The sequence below is a fragment of the Wyeomyia smithii genome, chromosome 2, assembly GCF_029784165.1.
Source record: "Wyeomyia smithii strain HCP4-BCI-WySm-NY-G18 chromosome 2, ASM2978416v1, whole genome shotgun sequence".
NCBI lineage: Eukaryota > Metazoa > Arthropoda > Insecta > Diptera > Culicidae > Wyeomyia > Wyeomyia smithii.
In genome coordinates this window covers 274,196,000-274,211,035 of record NC_073695.1, presented here as the reverse complement: position 1 = coordinate 274,211,035, position 15,036 = coordinate 274,196,000, and the positions used below count along the sequence as shown (strand labels likewise).

The 15,036-nt window shown below is 39.6% G+C and overlaps 1 protein-coding gene across 2 annotated transcripts in view; it reads left to right on the top strand.

Annotated features, from left to right (window-relative positions):
* The window catches only part of LOC129724326 (roundabout homolog 2-like), a 521,020-nt gene that overhangs the window by 447,604 nt on the left and 58,380 nt on the right, over positions 1 to 15,036 (top strand). For both annotated transcript variants that reach the window (XM_055679088.1, XM_055679087.1), the window contains exons 6-7: positions 4,094 to 4,371; positions 4,451 to 4,658. In XM_055679088.1, coding sequence (XP_055535063.1) covers positions 4,094 to 4,371; positions 4,451 to 4,658 — 486 coding nt within the window. The remainder of the gene's footprint in view (positions 1 to 4,093; positions 4,372 to 4,450; positions 4,659 to 15,036) is intronic.

Here is a 15,036-nt window from a genome sequence, read left to right as displayed (position 1 = left end):
CAGAATTGCAATCTTGGTTTGGACTGCGTATCGCAGTAGCTTAACCTACCGTTAGGAGCGTTAAGTCCGAGAACTTTGGATTCGTTGATCCACGGCTCCTGGATGAATGCAGCCGCTAGCTGCTCTTTGGCGAATCTCCTGCAATGAACACCCGAGACGCCTTTTGCGTGATGGAGATTCGCTTGCACGCAGCAAAGGCTGCTCACTTTGCAGTGCAGTTGCCGTCTTTGTCCGGATCGGAAGATAATCCGGGTATTGGCTGACGGCTGCCAATAGCGATTTGGCTGGTTGATGGAAGTTGCTCTTCCTCACTATTCGGCTTCGGTTGCAGCAGTCGATTGGCAACAGAAGGTCGTCGCGCACTCTGTGGCGGTTTTTGACTCCGAGGGGTGCGACTGTTCGGTGGTTGATGCTTCTTGCGAGTCTTCGGCGGAACCGTCCGAGCAGCCGCGGGATTGTGTTGTTTGGGTGGTGACAGGGCACTCCCGAGGGAGCATCCTGCGCGTACCTTCCCAGCCGCAGGGTTGCGTTTGGGTGGTTGTGGGGCACTCCCGGAGGAGTTTCCCACGCGAACCTTTAGCCCATTCGCAGGATCGCTTTGCCTGGGTGGTGGTAGGGTACTCCCGGTGGAGTTACCCGCACGTACCTTCCCAGACATTGCGACGGAGTCTTTCCATCCTGTAACGTTCGGCCTTCTGCTTACCTTTCGGATGCGTGCTTTGCCGAAACCGTAGTGCAGTTCATTATTTCTACTCTCAACGAGTTTGGCCGATTCTTCGGTAGATCCTTCATGTGGTATACACGAAGCTGTGCTCCCTCCCACGGTACGAGGGAAGGTATCTCCTTTTGCAACCTCTGCACTGTGTCGGTGTCGGCACAGGCAAGTTTTTTTTTTTTTTTATTCTCGCTTATTTTCCGTCGGTCTAGTTCCGCCACTGTTGTGGCCAATCACCGACGCCCAGGGAGGCGACTCCACACCCAGGACCCTAACTCACGACCCGTTTATTAACGGACCGGCGCCAACGGCTTTACTTCCTCATGCGATGGAAGGCGTGATCCCAGAGATTTTTCGCCTCAGAAAATCTCCCGGTGTCGGCTAGGATTGAATCTAGACCAGTTGGGTTGGTTGTGAGTGGATCACGCCACCTCACAACAACCATCGACACCTATGTCGGCGGTGGGATTCGAACCCAGGCGTCGAGCGTGGTTGGCGGAGACGTTACCAACCACACTAGGCCCCCGCTCTGGCACAGGCAAGTTGCAGGAAGCCATTTTTTAGATGGCAACCGTTAAACTTGGGCTTGGTGGTTGGATTTTCCTGGTCAGCAATGTGATCGAGGATGGAGGTCCGGACAGTCTGAAGCTGGTCCGTTGTGAGTAGGGAGCTGGGGTGGGTAGCAGAAGTAACCGCAAGGCTTATAGCTCCCGCCATGTCCCTAAAAGTGGCCGTCGGGAGCGGCTTCGGACCCGAGGACCTCAAACCAGTGCCGTTCCGCAGTTTTTTAGGCTGTGGACACTTAGTACTGGTGTTTGGGGGCACCAAGTCATCCTGACGATTGACGGCGACTTGGTTTGTTTGAGCAAGCTGCTCTGTCGGAAGGAGGGCCAGCTTCCTGGCTTCTTCGTACGAGAGACCGGAGCGAAGATTTTTGCTCTGTCGCCGCCTTTGCGCATTTGAAAGCCGCTTGACAAGGGGTGCCAATGATTCGGGTTTCCCTTCGTCATCAAGCCTTGTCTCTGGACCGGGAAGTAAGTACATTTGACTTTCTTCATTCCCTTGTGGAGAACGTAGGATTAAGGATGAAGCAGAGGGTTCTCCGTCCAGCGATTCGCTCCTCCATCCCCTCCGTTCTGCCCGGTGCGTTTGTTTTTATTGGACTACGCTCCGATAAGTCCATGGGTACCGGCAAATAAAGGCTGCCGATGGCCGAATTTTGTGAATTGATGTGTTCCATAAAATTCCCACGAGTCGCTGGGTAAAGAAAAGTCCGCTGCATCAGTGACCCGCGTGATGCAGGAAGGGCTAATTACTGTGAAGGGTGCCCTGGTGCTCCACAGGCTCCGTTAGAGGCTGGGTATTTCTTAAATTCCCATACTGGGTATAATTTGGACATTGTTGGCGGTTTCCTGCTTCGCCATCTTGGATTTCAAAATGGCGTTTGGATTTGATTTCCTAACTTTGGACAGGTCTCGATAGCGAAAACACTAACATTGGATAGTATTCGGCATTTTTAGGCTGGTTTCCGGAAACCGAGAGTCACCATATTGGAATGACCTAGTTTTCAGCCCTAATGGATCGAAATCTGCACTCAAAACAAGGTTTCACATTTTCCAATAGTACAATAGTTAACATCACAAAATTGTGATTTTCTGCATTTTAATAGACGTATAGCTAATTTCCTAATCAATTACTGCCAAAACGAAGGGAATTCGTTAAAAACCAACCGAGTTATAGCATTCGAAATCGGACAAAAATTTTTAGATGCTCATTCTTCATCCAGCATTCCGATAGGCGTAGTGTTTAGAATACGCTCTTTTTTATCGCATGCCTATTTTGTAATAACATTTTGTAAATATATGCAGTATCCTGTTCTTTTGAACGGTACCCTTTCTTAAAGATAAAAGTGTTTAGACAAAAAAGCATGTAAAATATACACAGCACAATCGTCAAATTATTTTGAAAATATATTTGTCAATATATATTCAACATTCGTGATTAATACAATTTTGCTCTAAAATAAAGCTGTAAGCGAAAATAATTCTCGTGAACATAAAAAATTTTACTATGCTAAAATTTAAATTATTTCGTAGAATTTATTTAAAAGCAAACTATTATTAATTATTTTTCACAGATTATTTGATGCTCGTTCTATGATTACGAATATTTTCAAAATTGGTTTTTCTTTATTGACAATAAAGCTTGAAAACAGGAACAATATGTGTAGACTCCTCAACACCTACGGTGCTAATATCACAAGTAAATAACTATAATTATATTCAAGTCGTATCGGATGTTCAGGAAAGTTTACACTTAGAACCGTTTCATGACAACACAATTTACGAGCAATATGCTCAATTTCATTACCAAGATCCTCTAAATGTGAACTATCTAATCAAAAAGTTATTTTCAAATGTTTATCTTAGTAAATATCGTTGAGTTTAACCTCGATCAAGCGATTGATCCCTTACATTGATTCATGATTTTAAATATGTCAAATAAAGTCAATTCATTGTTGAAGGATGACCAACACCATTTGATCTATCTGGTGTATTTTTCCTGTCTAAATCGCTAAAAAGCAAAAATGAAATGAAATAAAACAGTTTCTACGACGTACTTCAATTTATGCTGCACCGAAGTTGTATCAAAGCAATAATTTCCCGTGCATTGCATTTTCATGATCTATGGACCATTCCATCCATTCCGCCAGGGTTCTACGAAACGTAAAACCCTTTCTTTTTTTCCTCTGCATCTCTCTCTCTCTCTGTTCTATCATTATTGTCCAGTTTCACTGACCGGAACACAGTCGTTTGGGGAAAGTTAACGATATACCAGACGGCATCGCCGTCGTTGCTCCTGTTTTTATAGTGTGGCCTTTTGCGCTTCCTTCCTGCTTGTCGTCATGCGAGAGCAAAAAAAGTGCATAAAACCCAAACTAAACACAACTACCGGCAGCTCAGAACACCTTCCGCTTTGCTCCGGTGTCCAGTTTGGAACAACTGCAGTGTGACGCTCGAGTGTAAACGAGGGAAGTCCACGCGATAGCCAAACTGAACTTGAGCTTTGTTTTCCGCTGGGATGTATAATTTATGGATAGTGTAGTTGAGAGACCGTGTAAAAGCATGAAAACTGTAGTTTTTATGGTTCGCTCTTTTCTTTTTCAAAGACAGAAAAAAAATCCACTGATATAAACGATCGAACAGTTATTTGAACCGTGTGCGATGGTCGAGATATCATGTGAACGACAAGCCGAGCGTTGTTGAACGGTGTGGGAAATTGGATGTTGCTTTGACAAATGGGTTTGATGTAATTGGAAAACGACCGTTTGCTGTACAACGGACTATAAACGAACATTTTCTCCTTTTTTTCTCACAGCACCTCCAACTTTCATCATCCGACCGCAGGATCAACGAACGAACCTGAACGGTGTCGCAACGTTCAAGTGTACCGCTTCCGGAAATCCTCCGCCGTCGGTATTCTGGTCCAAAGAAGGCTCCCAGACTCTGATGTTTACGAACAACACATACGGAAATATACACATATCAAGCCAAGGATCGCTTCAGGTTCGGGGGGCCCAGAAGGAAGATGACGGTTATTTCGTCTGCTCGGCACTCAGTGTGGCCGGTTCCACCACCAGTCGAGCGTATCTTCAGGTGAGTTACGTCTGCAGTCTACTTACAGCAATTTACATGATGTTTATTGTAACTTTTAACCCCACGCGCTTCCCAACAGGTCACCAGTTCCTTCGACAGTAGTCCACCTCCACTGCTGCAGGCAGTCCCAGCCAACCAGACTCTGCCGAGGGGAAGCATTGCCCTACTACCCTGCCGTGGGTCTGGTCCATCCAGTCCGAAACTCTACTGGAAGAAGAACGGCACCGACATCACCGCTCTTGGATCACGCTTTTCCATCGTTCAAGGCGGAACGCTCAAAATTGACGGTGAGTACCTGCTGCCACCTACCAGGCCTTACTGAGTTCTGCGGTAGGCCGGTAACACCGGCTCTATACTTTGTTTCCAATCGAACGGACGAGTAATTGCCGGTTTGCATGACCACCAGTCCTTATCCGTCTGCCGCTCCACAGTTCACAGTCCTCATCCTCATCGATTTGTTTTGCCGGTTAAAATCGTTTTGTTTCGATGAGCGGCACTCGTGCATTAGGCGATAGGAGGGACCTACGTAGACGGTCCACAGCAACCAACAGAACCGGCAATTTCGATGTTTGGCTGGCAGTGGCTTACGGGACGTGACACGGCACACGCGATAATCATGGGATACATTGATGGATGAGCGTTATTGGACGGTTGTTGTGCCATATGATTGCCGGTTAAATTTCATCGGCATGACTGCTCTTTAGTTGCTCTGTTTAGCTTGCTGTTTGGTCTCTTTTTTGGCTCTGGGATATTGGGGATTGTTTGGTTGGTTTGCTAAAGCGCGATGCAGCTACCAGTTGACCGTTTTAAATTTGAGCAAATGTATTTTATTATTTTTAATTTCAAACGTATGCTCTAGTAATTGAATTGAATTGATTGATTCATATGTGTTAGCAATATGATTATTGTGGTTATGTGTGACACTGTGTTGGGGTAATGAAAATAAATTCACGAGATAGAGATTATTATGACCTACTATTAAGGGAAAACATTTAGTTTCATGTTTGATTTTCAAAAGACTGATAGAATTAACTTATCGAGTTTGCAATGTAAACCAAATAATTATCACGATTCTGACTCTTATTCGGAACCAAATTCTAATTCTTTTTATGAATTGCATTTAATTTTTACAATCTCAAATCCAATTCATATTTCAGTATCAATTTTAAACTCAATTCCGCTCCAAATTTTATTCTTGATTCCAATTTCAGTCTCAATTTAAGTTCCGACTCTAATCGTAGCCCAATTTCAATTTCATTGCTGAATCTTTTTCCATTTTAATCACAATTATAATTCCAATACCAAACCCATTACATGCCATTCTGTAATAGTTTGTTAAGAAGATTGGGTCCAAGTGTCAAGCCATTACAGGATTTTTTCCAAATGAAAATCTTATCCACACATCCCAAAAAAATATAAATGGACCACTCTGATGGAAAATCAATCTTAAGAATAAACATAAAAAAAATTCCATGAGCTAGTCGTAAGTCATTTTAGAAACCTATTCAAAAATCTTCCTTATTAAGCTCTCGGTTGCTATTCCAGTTGCAATCCCAATCGGAATCCCACTAATTCTCATTCTAAACCCAATATCAATCCCAGCTTCGATGTCATCCACAATTCAATTCCTATTCTTATTACAATCTGAGTTTGAACACAGTTCCAATCTCAACTACAATTCAATCCCAAATCCCAATTTTAATATCAGTTGCAATTCCCATTTCGATTCTAATCCTAATCCAAATTCACTTCTCTTTCCAATCCCAATCAGAATTTCAATGGTACTACCAATCCCAATTCTATTCCTAATTCTATTAACAATCCTGCACCTATTTCAATCAGTCAAAGAAAACGGACCTAAAATTCTTGAAATTTAATCAAACTCTGATTTTTTGGCTGTCTCATGAATACATAAAGTACCGTTCATCTGCCTTAAATTGGTTGTCTACCCTAATTTAATTACATGATTTCATTTTAATTACAAACCCAACATTAAACCAAATTTCAAATTTCATTCCCAATTTCGATTCCAACCACAATCAAATGTTGATGTTAATTTCACTCTCAATCCTAATTTGAAACACAATCCCAAATCAAATTAAGGTAAGGATGGGCTTAAGCAGAGGCGCTTATTTTTATCAGTCAAAGAAAACAGGCCTCAGACTCCTGAATTTTGATCAATATCGAAAATTTATATAATGGAAACGAAAACTTTGATTGTCTAAAAATACCGTTAATCACAAAGAAATCTGTGCACAAACAATAATAGAAACACCACCTATATAGCAGTCATTCAGGAGCCACTTCGGGCGCTGAAAAAAAAACACCTGCAAAACAGATGGAAACTGCTTAAAATAGGTTCAGGGTGATTGAAATAGTGTCCCTCGATTGGTAACTTTAATTGATTATTGTTAAAGTTTGCTAACCTAGTTTCACAATCTGAAAACAAGTTCTGGCAGAGAAAAAGATAGAGAACAGACTGATATACTTCTGTTTGAATTTTACCCAACACATTTCGAGTATTTCGTCTCAATACACAGGCGGTTCCTAAAGCTGCTTAGAATATGTTCCCTATCCCAATTCCGGCCCTAATCCAATTTAAATTAAATTCGCAATCCCAATCACAATCGCTATTTCGTTCTTAACACTAAATCCAAAGGGAATCCTAATTATAAATCCGCTAACGTGACTCCAAATCTAATTCCAAATCTCGAATAAAATTTCAATCCCAATCACATCATCTATGACTCCCCCCAATTAGCATACTGATTCCAATGCATATTCCAACTTTCGATACCAATATCAAATCAAATCTCTATCCTAATCCATATTACATTCCATTTTGCCTTGAGAAAGACATTTCGCTGTTCAAAATATGTAAAAGCTGTTTTCGTATTCAGTAAATTATACGGCCGCGACAGATTGTATTTTCTTGGATTCAGCACAGAATGTGTTGTTGCTAAGATAAAGCAAAACTTTATCGCGGGAAGAATTCCGAAGTCCTTTACTGGCATATCGAGACGTTTAGGGCTACCTCGCTGCTGCTTAGATATGTAATGTGATTTGTTTACTGGCGTAACCCGCTGCTACTACTACCGCAATTCGTGGCTAACTAGTTATACTATTCTGTCGACCTTTTTAGGGAAAGGCAGCAAGCGACCTATCAGAGGATGTTATTTTCGTTTCAATATCATTAACTTTAACGTGTTTTGTTTTTATTTTATCCTCTATTCCTCTGTTTCTGTTTTTATCCTCTATCCCTCTGTTTCAACTTCGAAAATATTGTTTTCCCTAAAAAGAAAATCTTACGTAAGGATCGTGGAGGGAGGGGAGTAACGCAAAATCTTACTAAGCCTTACTAAGGGGGAGAAGGGGGAGTTGAAAATTTTGAAAAAAAGTCTTTACATAATTTGATGACGCCTATCGTAAAAAAATTATTAGTAGTATGAAAAAACCTTTAGAGATTTTTTTTTGTAAAAAATATCAAAGAAAAACCGTTGTTAACATGTTTTCATTTCAAGAGGTCTATGGAGAAACGTTTAGAACTGCTGTGTAATGTATTGTGCAATAATTCATACTGCTACATTATTCCTCTCTAAGGGGCAAGGTGTGGCATAATTATTTTAGGCAATACTGTAAATGTCTCCAAATTATGAGCATGTTTGCTACGGTATTATATTGCAGCGATTCGCGTCGGCAAAATACAGGTACGTCCTCGACGGGTCTCGTTCATTATATTCAATAAATAGAGCACAGTCGATTGACAACGGTGAACGGTCACAGTTCCTTACGATGACGGAACGTTCTTTCTATCACAGGAATAGGAAAAGAGGAATCCACACAGGAAGGTTCAAAACCACCATACATGCAAAAATGTCATGAATGTCCAATATAACAAAATTGTCAAAGATGTCAAAAATATCAAATATGTGTGTGTGTGTGGAACCTTTCTAGATCCCACTGTCTGGCAGTGATGTAGTGAAAAATAGACAGTTGCAATTATCTTTCATTTCTGCAGCTATCTTTGTTTCGGGATCTAGAAGGTGTTAGCTCTACCGACCTTCCAAAGACCCTTTACAGAATGACTGAGTACTTGCAGTCAGAGCTGCGGAAAGTCAATATCATACTACTGACATTACGCCAAAATGATGCAACACCAGAATCAGCCAACTACGATGCATGGTTCATTACAAAAGAGCTTGCGATGTTACAATGATTCTCTTAGCGTCAACTCTCACTCTCATTTTTTTCTTGCTATCTTTCTCGATCATTCGGGTATGGCTGTACTGAGATTGAACCAGCAGAAATATCAAGTTCATTTTGACAGCATGATGTTATGAGGATAGCAAACATAAAATCAATGATTTTTCTTCAATTGATATATATGATATTGATATATGGTCGGCATGCGATCAGACCGAACTAAGCGCCGTTTTCTCAGATTGAGTTATTGACACCCAGTGGATATGAGAAGTAATAATCTATCTATTATGAAGTAACGAAATCGTTTGAGGATTCGATAACGATATTATAACAAAAATTCTCTGTAACAGCTTGTACACAGCAATTGCGGCGGTAAATGTTTTTCGACGCTTGGCTCGGTTTGGCTGCACGCCGACTAAAAGCATTGTCAATGAACAACTATTACTTCGTTTTGTAACTGAGCGTATTTTAGTTTGGAACATTTTGAATCTGTATGATCATTCATTTTTATTCTCAGTAGAGAATATGCTTCTTCATAACACCAATTGTAATAAAAAGAATTCTTTTAATATTTTTCAAATGATCTCATATCTGAAAAATAATATTGCATTTTTATTTGTTTTTGACAGCACGAGTTTATTAATTTGATTCTTGAATATTGTGCTTGTTGTAGGTTAAACTAAAGACAGTTTTGCTCGCGGCAAAAAATGGATCGCGGGTGGCAAAACAGAAAACTTTTAGATATGTATGGGTATGTATATTTATATACAGATCCTGTTAAATGTTGGCACGGTTCAACTTTGAAACTGTTCAATTTTGGTTCGGAACGGTTTCGCTTTTCTCCTAGTTTTTATTCATATTTTCTTTTAACGAATAGGATGGCCGGAGTTAATCGACTGGTTTCGGATATATGACCAGAATATGTTTCAGTAACATGGTAACGATGATCAAAGCAGTGCTTAGAAGTGCTTAAAATCCTACCATGCCTCGTATTGAAAAATGTAAAAATGCGGACCTGTTCCGGTTGTGTTCCGAATACTCGGAGTTGTTGTGCCAGCCCATCAAGCGACACCTATAACCACTGGTGTGAAATTATAAACCTAGTTCATTGGTTGCCATATCTTGAGTTGGGATCGTCACAGACCGCAAAGCAGATCAATTTAAAAAAATCCTGATAGCAACAAACTTCAAGCTAGCACTGACATAATCACGCTACTGAAACGATTTTTGATATTCCAAAAATCACCTTGATTTGCATTGCACTGATATTTCCGAGTGAACTCTGTATATTCACGACGATTGACAATGAGAAGCCGAAAATGGCAACAAAAGAGACAAGATATTGAATCACTTGTCGGAACCTCACGCTTACTGTGATGGTTGCTGGCTATTTATGAGAGAAAGAAACGAGTGCGATGATATTTTCTCTCTCGTCATAGTCAGCATGTTGCTTGGATTAATCGCAGCTCTGCTTGCAGTACATTCCGGAGTAATTTTCCAATCGGTAAGCCCCGCCTCAAAATAATATTAGAATCTTGCAGATTTTATTATTATTTTCAGACTTTCAATTCGTTTGATACATTTGTATCAAAAAAATTGACCCGTATTTAATAGCATGTTATATTTATTGACAAGAGGATGCAGAAATTCAACTGTCGTACTGCACCAATATTAAACACAATCATAGCGAAATGCTAAGCTAAAAAAGAACGCTCTCACCATTTAAAATCGATCCACATCCTATTCATTGATGCCCATCTGTCGAGTATCATTCAGCCTGGATGAAGTTGCAGAAAAAATTCGTTGGACATTCAGTATTCTTGGCTTCTGTTGCGAAAATCTCTCTTTATGGCGGCTTCGAGATCTTTCTAGAAGATCTGCAGAATTTTTTGGTGTTTTCTTCCTCAGTTTCAAGATGTTTTCTTCCTCAGTTTCAAGAGACACCACTTTAGTCCTAGCATCATCTTCATGAACCGACCTGCATTGTAACACTTAAACACCTTTACCAAAAATAATAAAGAAAATATATCCAGCGAGAAAACTGTGACGCAGGAGAAAAAACACGTCCGTTCGCGTTCGTGGTTTACTTCAATCTTTCCAGCCGGGGCAAAAGTATTGCACCCAAAAACCGGCCGATTATTGCAGTAATGTCCCACAGACGCTAGAGCTTAGTACTATTGCAAACAGGAAGGCTTCATTTTTGAGATCATTTCGCCTGCGGAGGATACTCTCCTATCTTCCCCATGGCGCACCAAGAAAAGCATTTACCTATGATTCAATCCGCAAACGGGTGAATTAAGAAGTTTGGCAAAACTTGTCGAATTGATCGAAGCTAGGACCAACACACTGATCGAGTGTGGTGGTTTTAGCTTTGAAATCAGTTTTTGTTTGCCTTGTTGGAGGGGGTTGAAAATAAACGTCTTTCAAGGAGATTTTTTCTTCTAACTTTTGCCGCCTCTGGCGGTATATTTACAAGCATATATTAGAAATATATTTACACTGAGAAAAAAAAACGGATATACGAGGGTCACCATCGACCGAAAGGAGCTACCTGAGGTTCGCATTTATTCGGTCGATCGTGCCTGGTATTGGTCAATTTGAATACTTGTTCTGCAGCTGCTTGGGTTTTGCTGCGTGTTCTCTAAACTTACTTGCATACTAGCAAAAATTTCGTTATTAAAAAGAATTGCTCCGACTACACCTATTTTCTAGTCTTCTTCGAACTAGTCCTGTTTCTGGTGTAGTAAATTAAGGTAGAAATTAAAATTCAATTGGCATATTGTTACTCCGACGCCGATTTGCTCAGTTGATTCACGGCAGTCCGAGGTATTGCTGCTGTTGATGGCGACTGCGTGGAACGTGCTTTTTTAGCCGGGGAAGCCTTCGAAACATTACCAGAGAGACGTTTGCGTTCCTTGAGGTAGTCTGTGATTTTCGGTTGTCAAAAGAAAAAGATGTCAAAAATATCAAATATGTCCGAAAAACCAAAAATGTCAGAAATGTTGCAAATTGGAAAATGTCGAAACTGTCAAACGATAGATTATGCTGGATTCATTTTTGCACAAGGGATGCGATGATGTAGAAAAAACGTGCAGGAAATTGTGTTATTTCGAGAAAAAGTGTTAAATAAACCGTGTTATATCCGGTTCTTTTTAGCTCGGGGAAAAGATCTCGTGTTAGTAGACCGTTGAGGGTCATTTCTTTTAGTAAGTGGTCGTATTTCAGCTAGAGTCACCCTGGATGACTTACTCAAATCCAGTGGTTGCACTTGCAGGCCATCGTCTCCATTTGTCTTTTTAAATAGCATTGCATGTGAGATCGAAGGTATTGCATTGATTATTGCACAGACTGTTGGTGTATCATAGATTTCTTGTTTTACTGTGTGTTGTACGATAGCATTACACGTAGAGGTTATCTGAGAAATTTCGGAATGTGTGCCAATTTTATGCGATTTTTGAGGCATGTCTGTTAATTAGCTCGGCTGAAAGTCATCATCATTAAACACATCTGGATTAAAAGGCTCAATGCCACAAGTTTTAAACGCTGTAACGGCTTTATCCACAGTAGCACATTCGCAATAAGCGACACCAAATAATTCTGCAATTTGGTACTGGGTGATGGTTCTACCCGAGTTGCTCGTTATCCAATTACTGCAGGCCTCGGAAAAGTAGGTTTTCAACAATTTGAAAAAACATCTATGGATCTTGTGACTGCTATGTGGGGGAATTGAGAGCAGCGTGATCCCATTGTCGCGACAGTACAAAGCTGCTTCCAAATTTAAATGCGAGCTGTGGTTGTCCAATATTAATAGCACAGGGTCACTTATATTCGATTTTACTTTTTTTGAAAATGCTTTAACCATTCCCGAAATAACTCTCCATTCATATAGCTAGTATCAGAAATAAGCATGAGGGAAATTGGAGGAAAATCATGCAAACTCTTTACTTTAGATAGATAAAAAAAATATCTTGACCTGTTCCTTGTTATCCCATGCTCAATCTCTTACTGCCAATTTTGTCACCTGGTTGAATCGATGCTGGACATTGTTGGCTTCCGCAAACTGAAATGCCAGACGTCGCAAATCGTTAAATCTCAAACCAAAGAACGCTTTATCCAATGCTCTGCAAAGGTTGGCCAGTTCCACAGACTGTACGTTTGTGAATACTGATTCAAAACGACCAAGGCGCTGACTTCCAAATCCCTGTGTAAACTAATCTCATCAAACCGCATGAAATTATAGTCAGTATCACTTACCGATTTGTGTCTCTTCCTTAAAGTACATTCGAAAATATCGAGCTCCACCGCAATTTGGCGCTTCAAAACTCCTTTCCAAAGCCTTTGTCGAGCAGTTTCGACCATCTCTTGTGAACATTGTTTCCTATTAGATTTTCTTCGGTAATTTCTGTAAAAAACATTGTTTTTTAAAATTGTTAAACACAATTTTGCCTTACGACTGCAAAAACTTAATGCGTTCTTTTGCCCCGCGGTTTCAGCGTACTTTTGCCTCACAGAGAGTTTTACAACTGGTTTAATTTTTTTGACAATCATCAAAAAGTTTTCCACAAAACAAATGCACTGTTCTAACCACAATTACACAAGAGTTTTTTAGGCTCTGTGGTTGGCGAGTTTCTGTGGTTTCCAAATAGGAAATTACAGTTTAACTTTCCGAAAACAAGAAAATTAGATCAAAACAGCTAAAAACACAACTCACCTCATAACTGCGCAATATTCAAACGAAATCTTTTGTGTTTACATGTGTGAACAGCTGATGTTGTAATGCTGCAAATTCATACAGAGCTGCCAGTTTTTTTTTGCGTACTTGTACCCCGTGCGTACTATTGCCTCTCACTACTCTAATCATTTAAATTAAACCGTGTCGTTTTAGGCAAGCGTACATAAATCCATGTAAGGAAAGAGTCGAGCTTATGTCAAAAATGTTAATAATGTTAATAGTATCAATTATGTCAAAAATGTTAAATATACCAAAAATGTTAGAAATTCCAAAAAATATCAAAAATGCTAAACATGCAAAATATGTCAAAAATGTCAATAATTTCAAAAGAAAAATGTCAAAGATGTCAAAATTTCTAAATATGACAAGTTAGATCGTAGAACTTGAAAATTTTTACCTGAATTGAGTCTCAAAATTCGCGATTTATGAATTGAACTTAGAATTCAGAACAAAAAAACCTGAGTACACAAAACCTAAAAACCTAAGTAAGGACCGGGATTTAAACTTGAAATTGGAATTTTCAAGATCCAAGACTAACTATTGAGGAAACAAGACAAAGAATTTGGGAGTCGAAACTTGAGACGAGAGATTCAGGACTTCGGGCCTAGAAATCAAAGCTTAGGAACTAGGAGTTGGAATCAATATGGAGTTTTGGGACCTAGGAAGCAGGATTTGTGACCTGAAAATGAGGATTTAAATATTGGAATCGAAATTTATGATTTGAGACTAGAACTATAAACAAGATTTGGGCTTGAGCCTTGAGAAATCAAGATTTAGAGCTTGCAAAGAGAAGCCTACAATTTTTAGTTCACAACTTAAGAATCATAAATTGGGACTTGGTAATCTAAACTTGAAAATTGAAAATCAGGATTTATGGCTTGAAATTGGAAACTTTAAAACTTGGAAGTTGAGGCCTAGAGACTTGAAACTTCAAAACCGGGACTGGGGGCTTAAAATTTTTTTTTCAGACTTGGAGACTACAACTGACGATCTTAAACGGTGGTTTCAATCCATGGAAATCGCGGATCAGAATTTAAACCATGGAAATTAAAGTTTAAAAGTAAACGAATAGAAATTTAGGACTTGGAAAAAGCAAAACAAGTCAAGGACAAGAATTAAGACGACTTAGGAATTGAGGTTAGAATTTGAGAATCGAGACTTGAGATTTTGAACTTGAGTCTCGTGACTTGTGAATTAGGTTGTAGGACCTGAAAACAGAAAATTGTTATGATTGATTTGAGAATCAAAATTTCAATCAGATAAATAGAGGCTTAGGATTAAAGGAATCGGGGCTTAGTATTGAGAGTTCAAGAATGGGTCTGGAACACTTCAAAATGGCAAACAACGGGTAATATTATAATTTTTGTATGGTTATTGTTATTTGAAGCACAATTTCATGTTATTCCTTGAAAAGTACATTAATTACCATAAATTTGATGCAAGCCGATTCAAAATAATTTTAAAAACTGAAAGTTTTTTTTTGACAACACTTGTAACATAAATTATCATTCTAAACGCGAAAAAATACGTAACTAAAATTTTTCAATAACAAAAACAACTATAGCGATTTTGAGTGCAATCGGACCAAAAAAAATCTGTCAGGTTGCGTGGAGTTTCTGCATTATGGCCTAGGAATCTAACCTTAGGATTTGAAAACCGTAGGGTTTAATAGTTGGAATTTAAGGCTCAGAAGTCGGGACCTACGATTTAGAAATCAAGATTTACGCTTT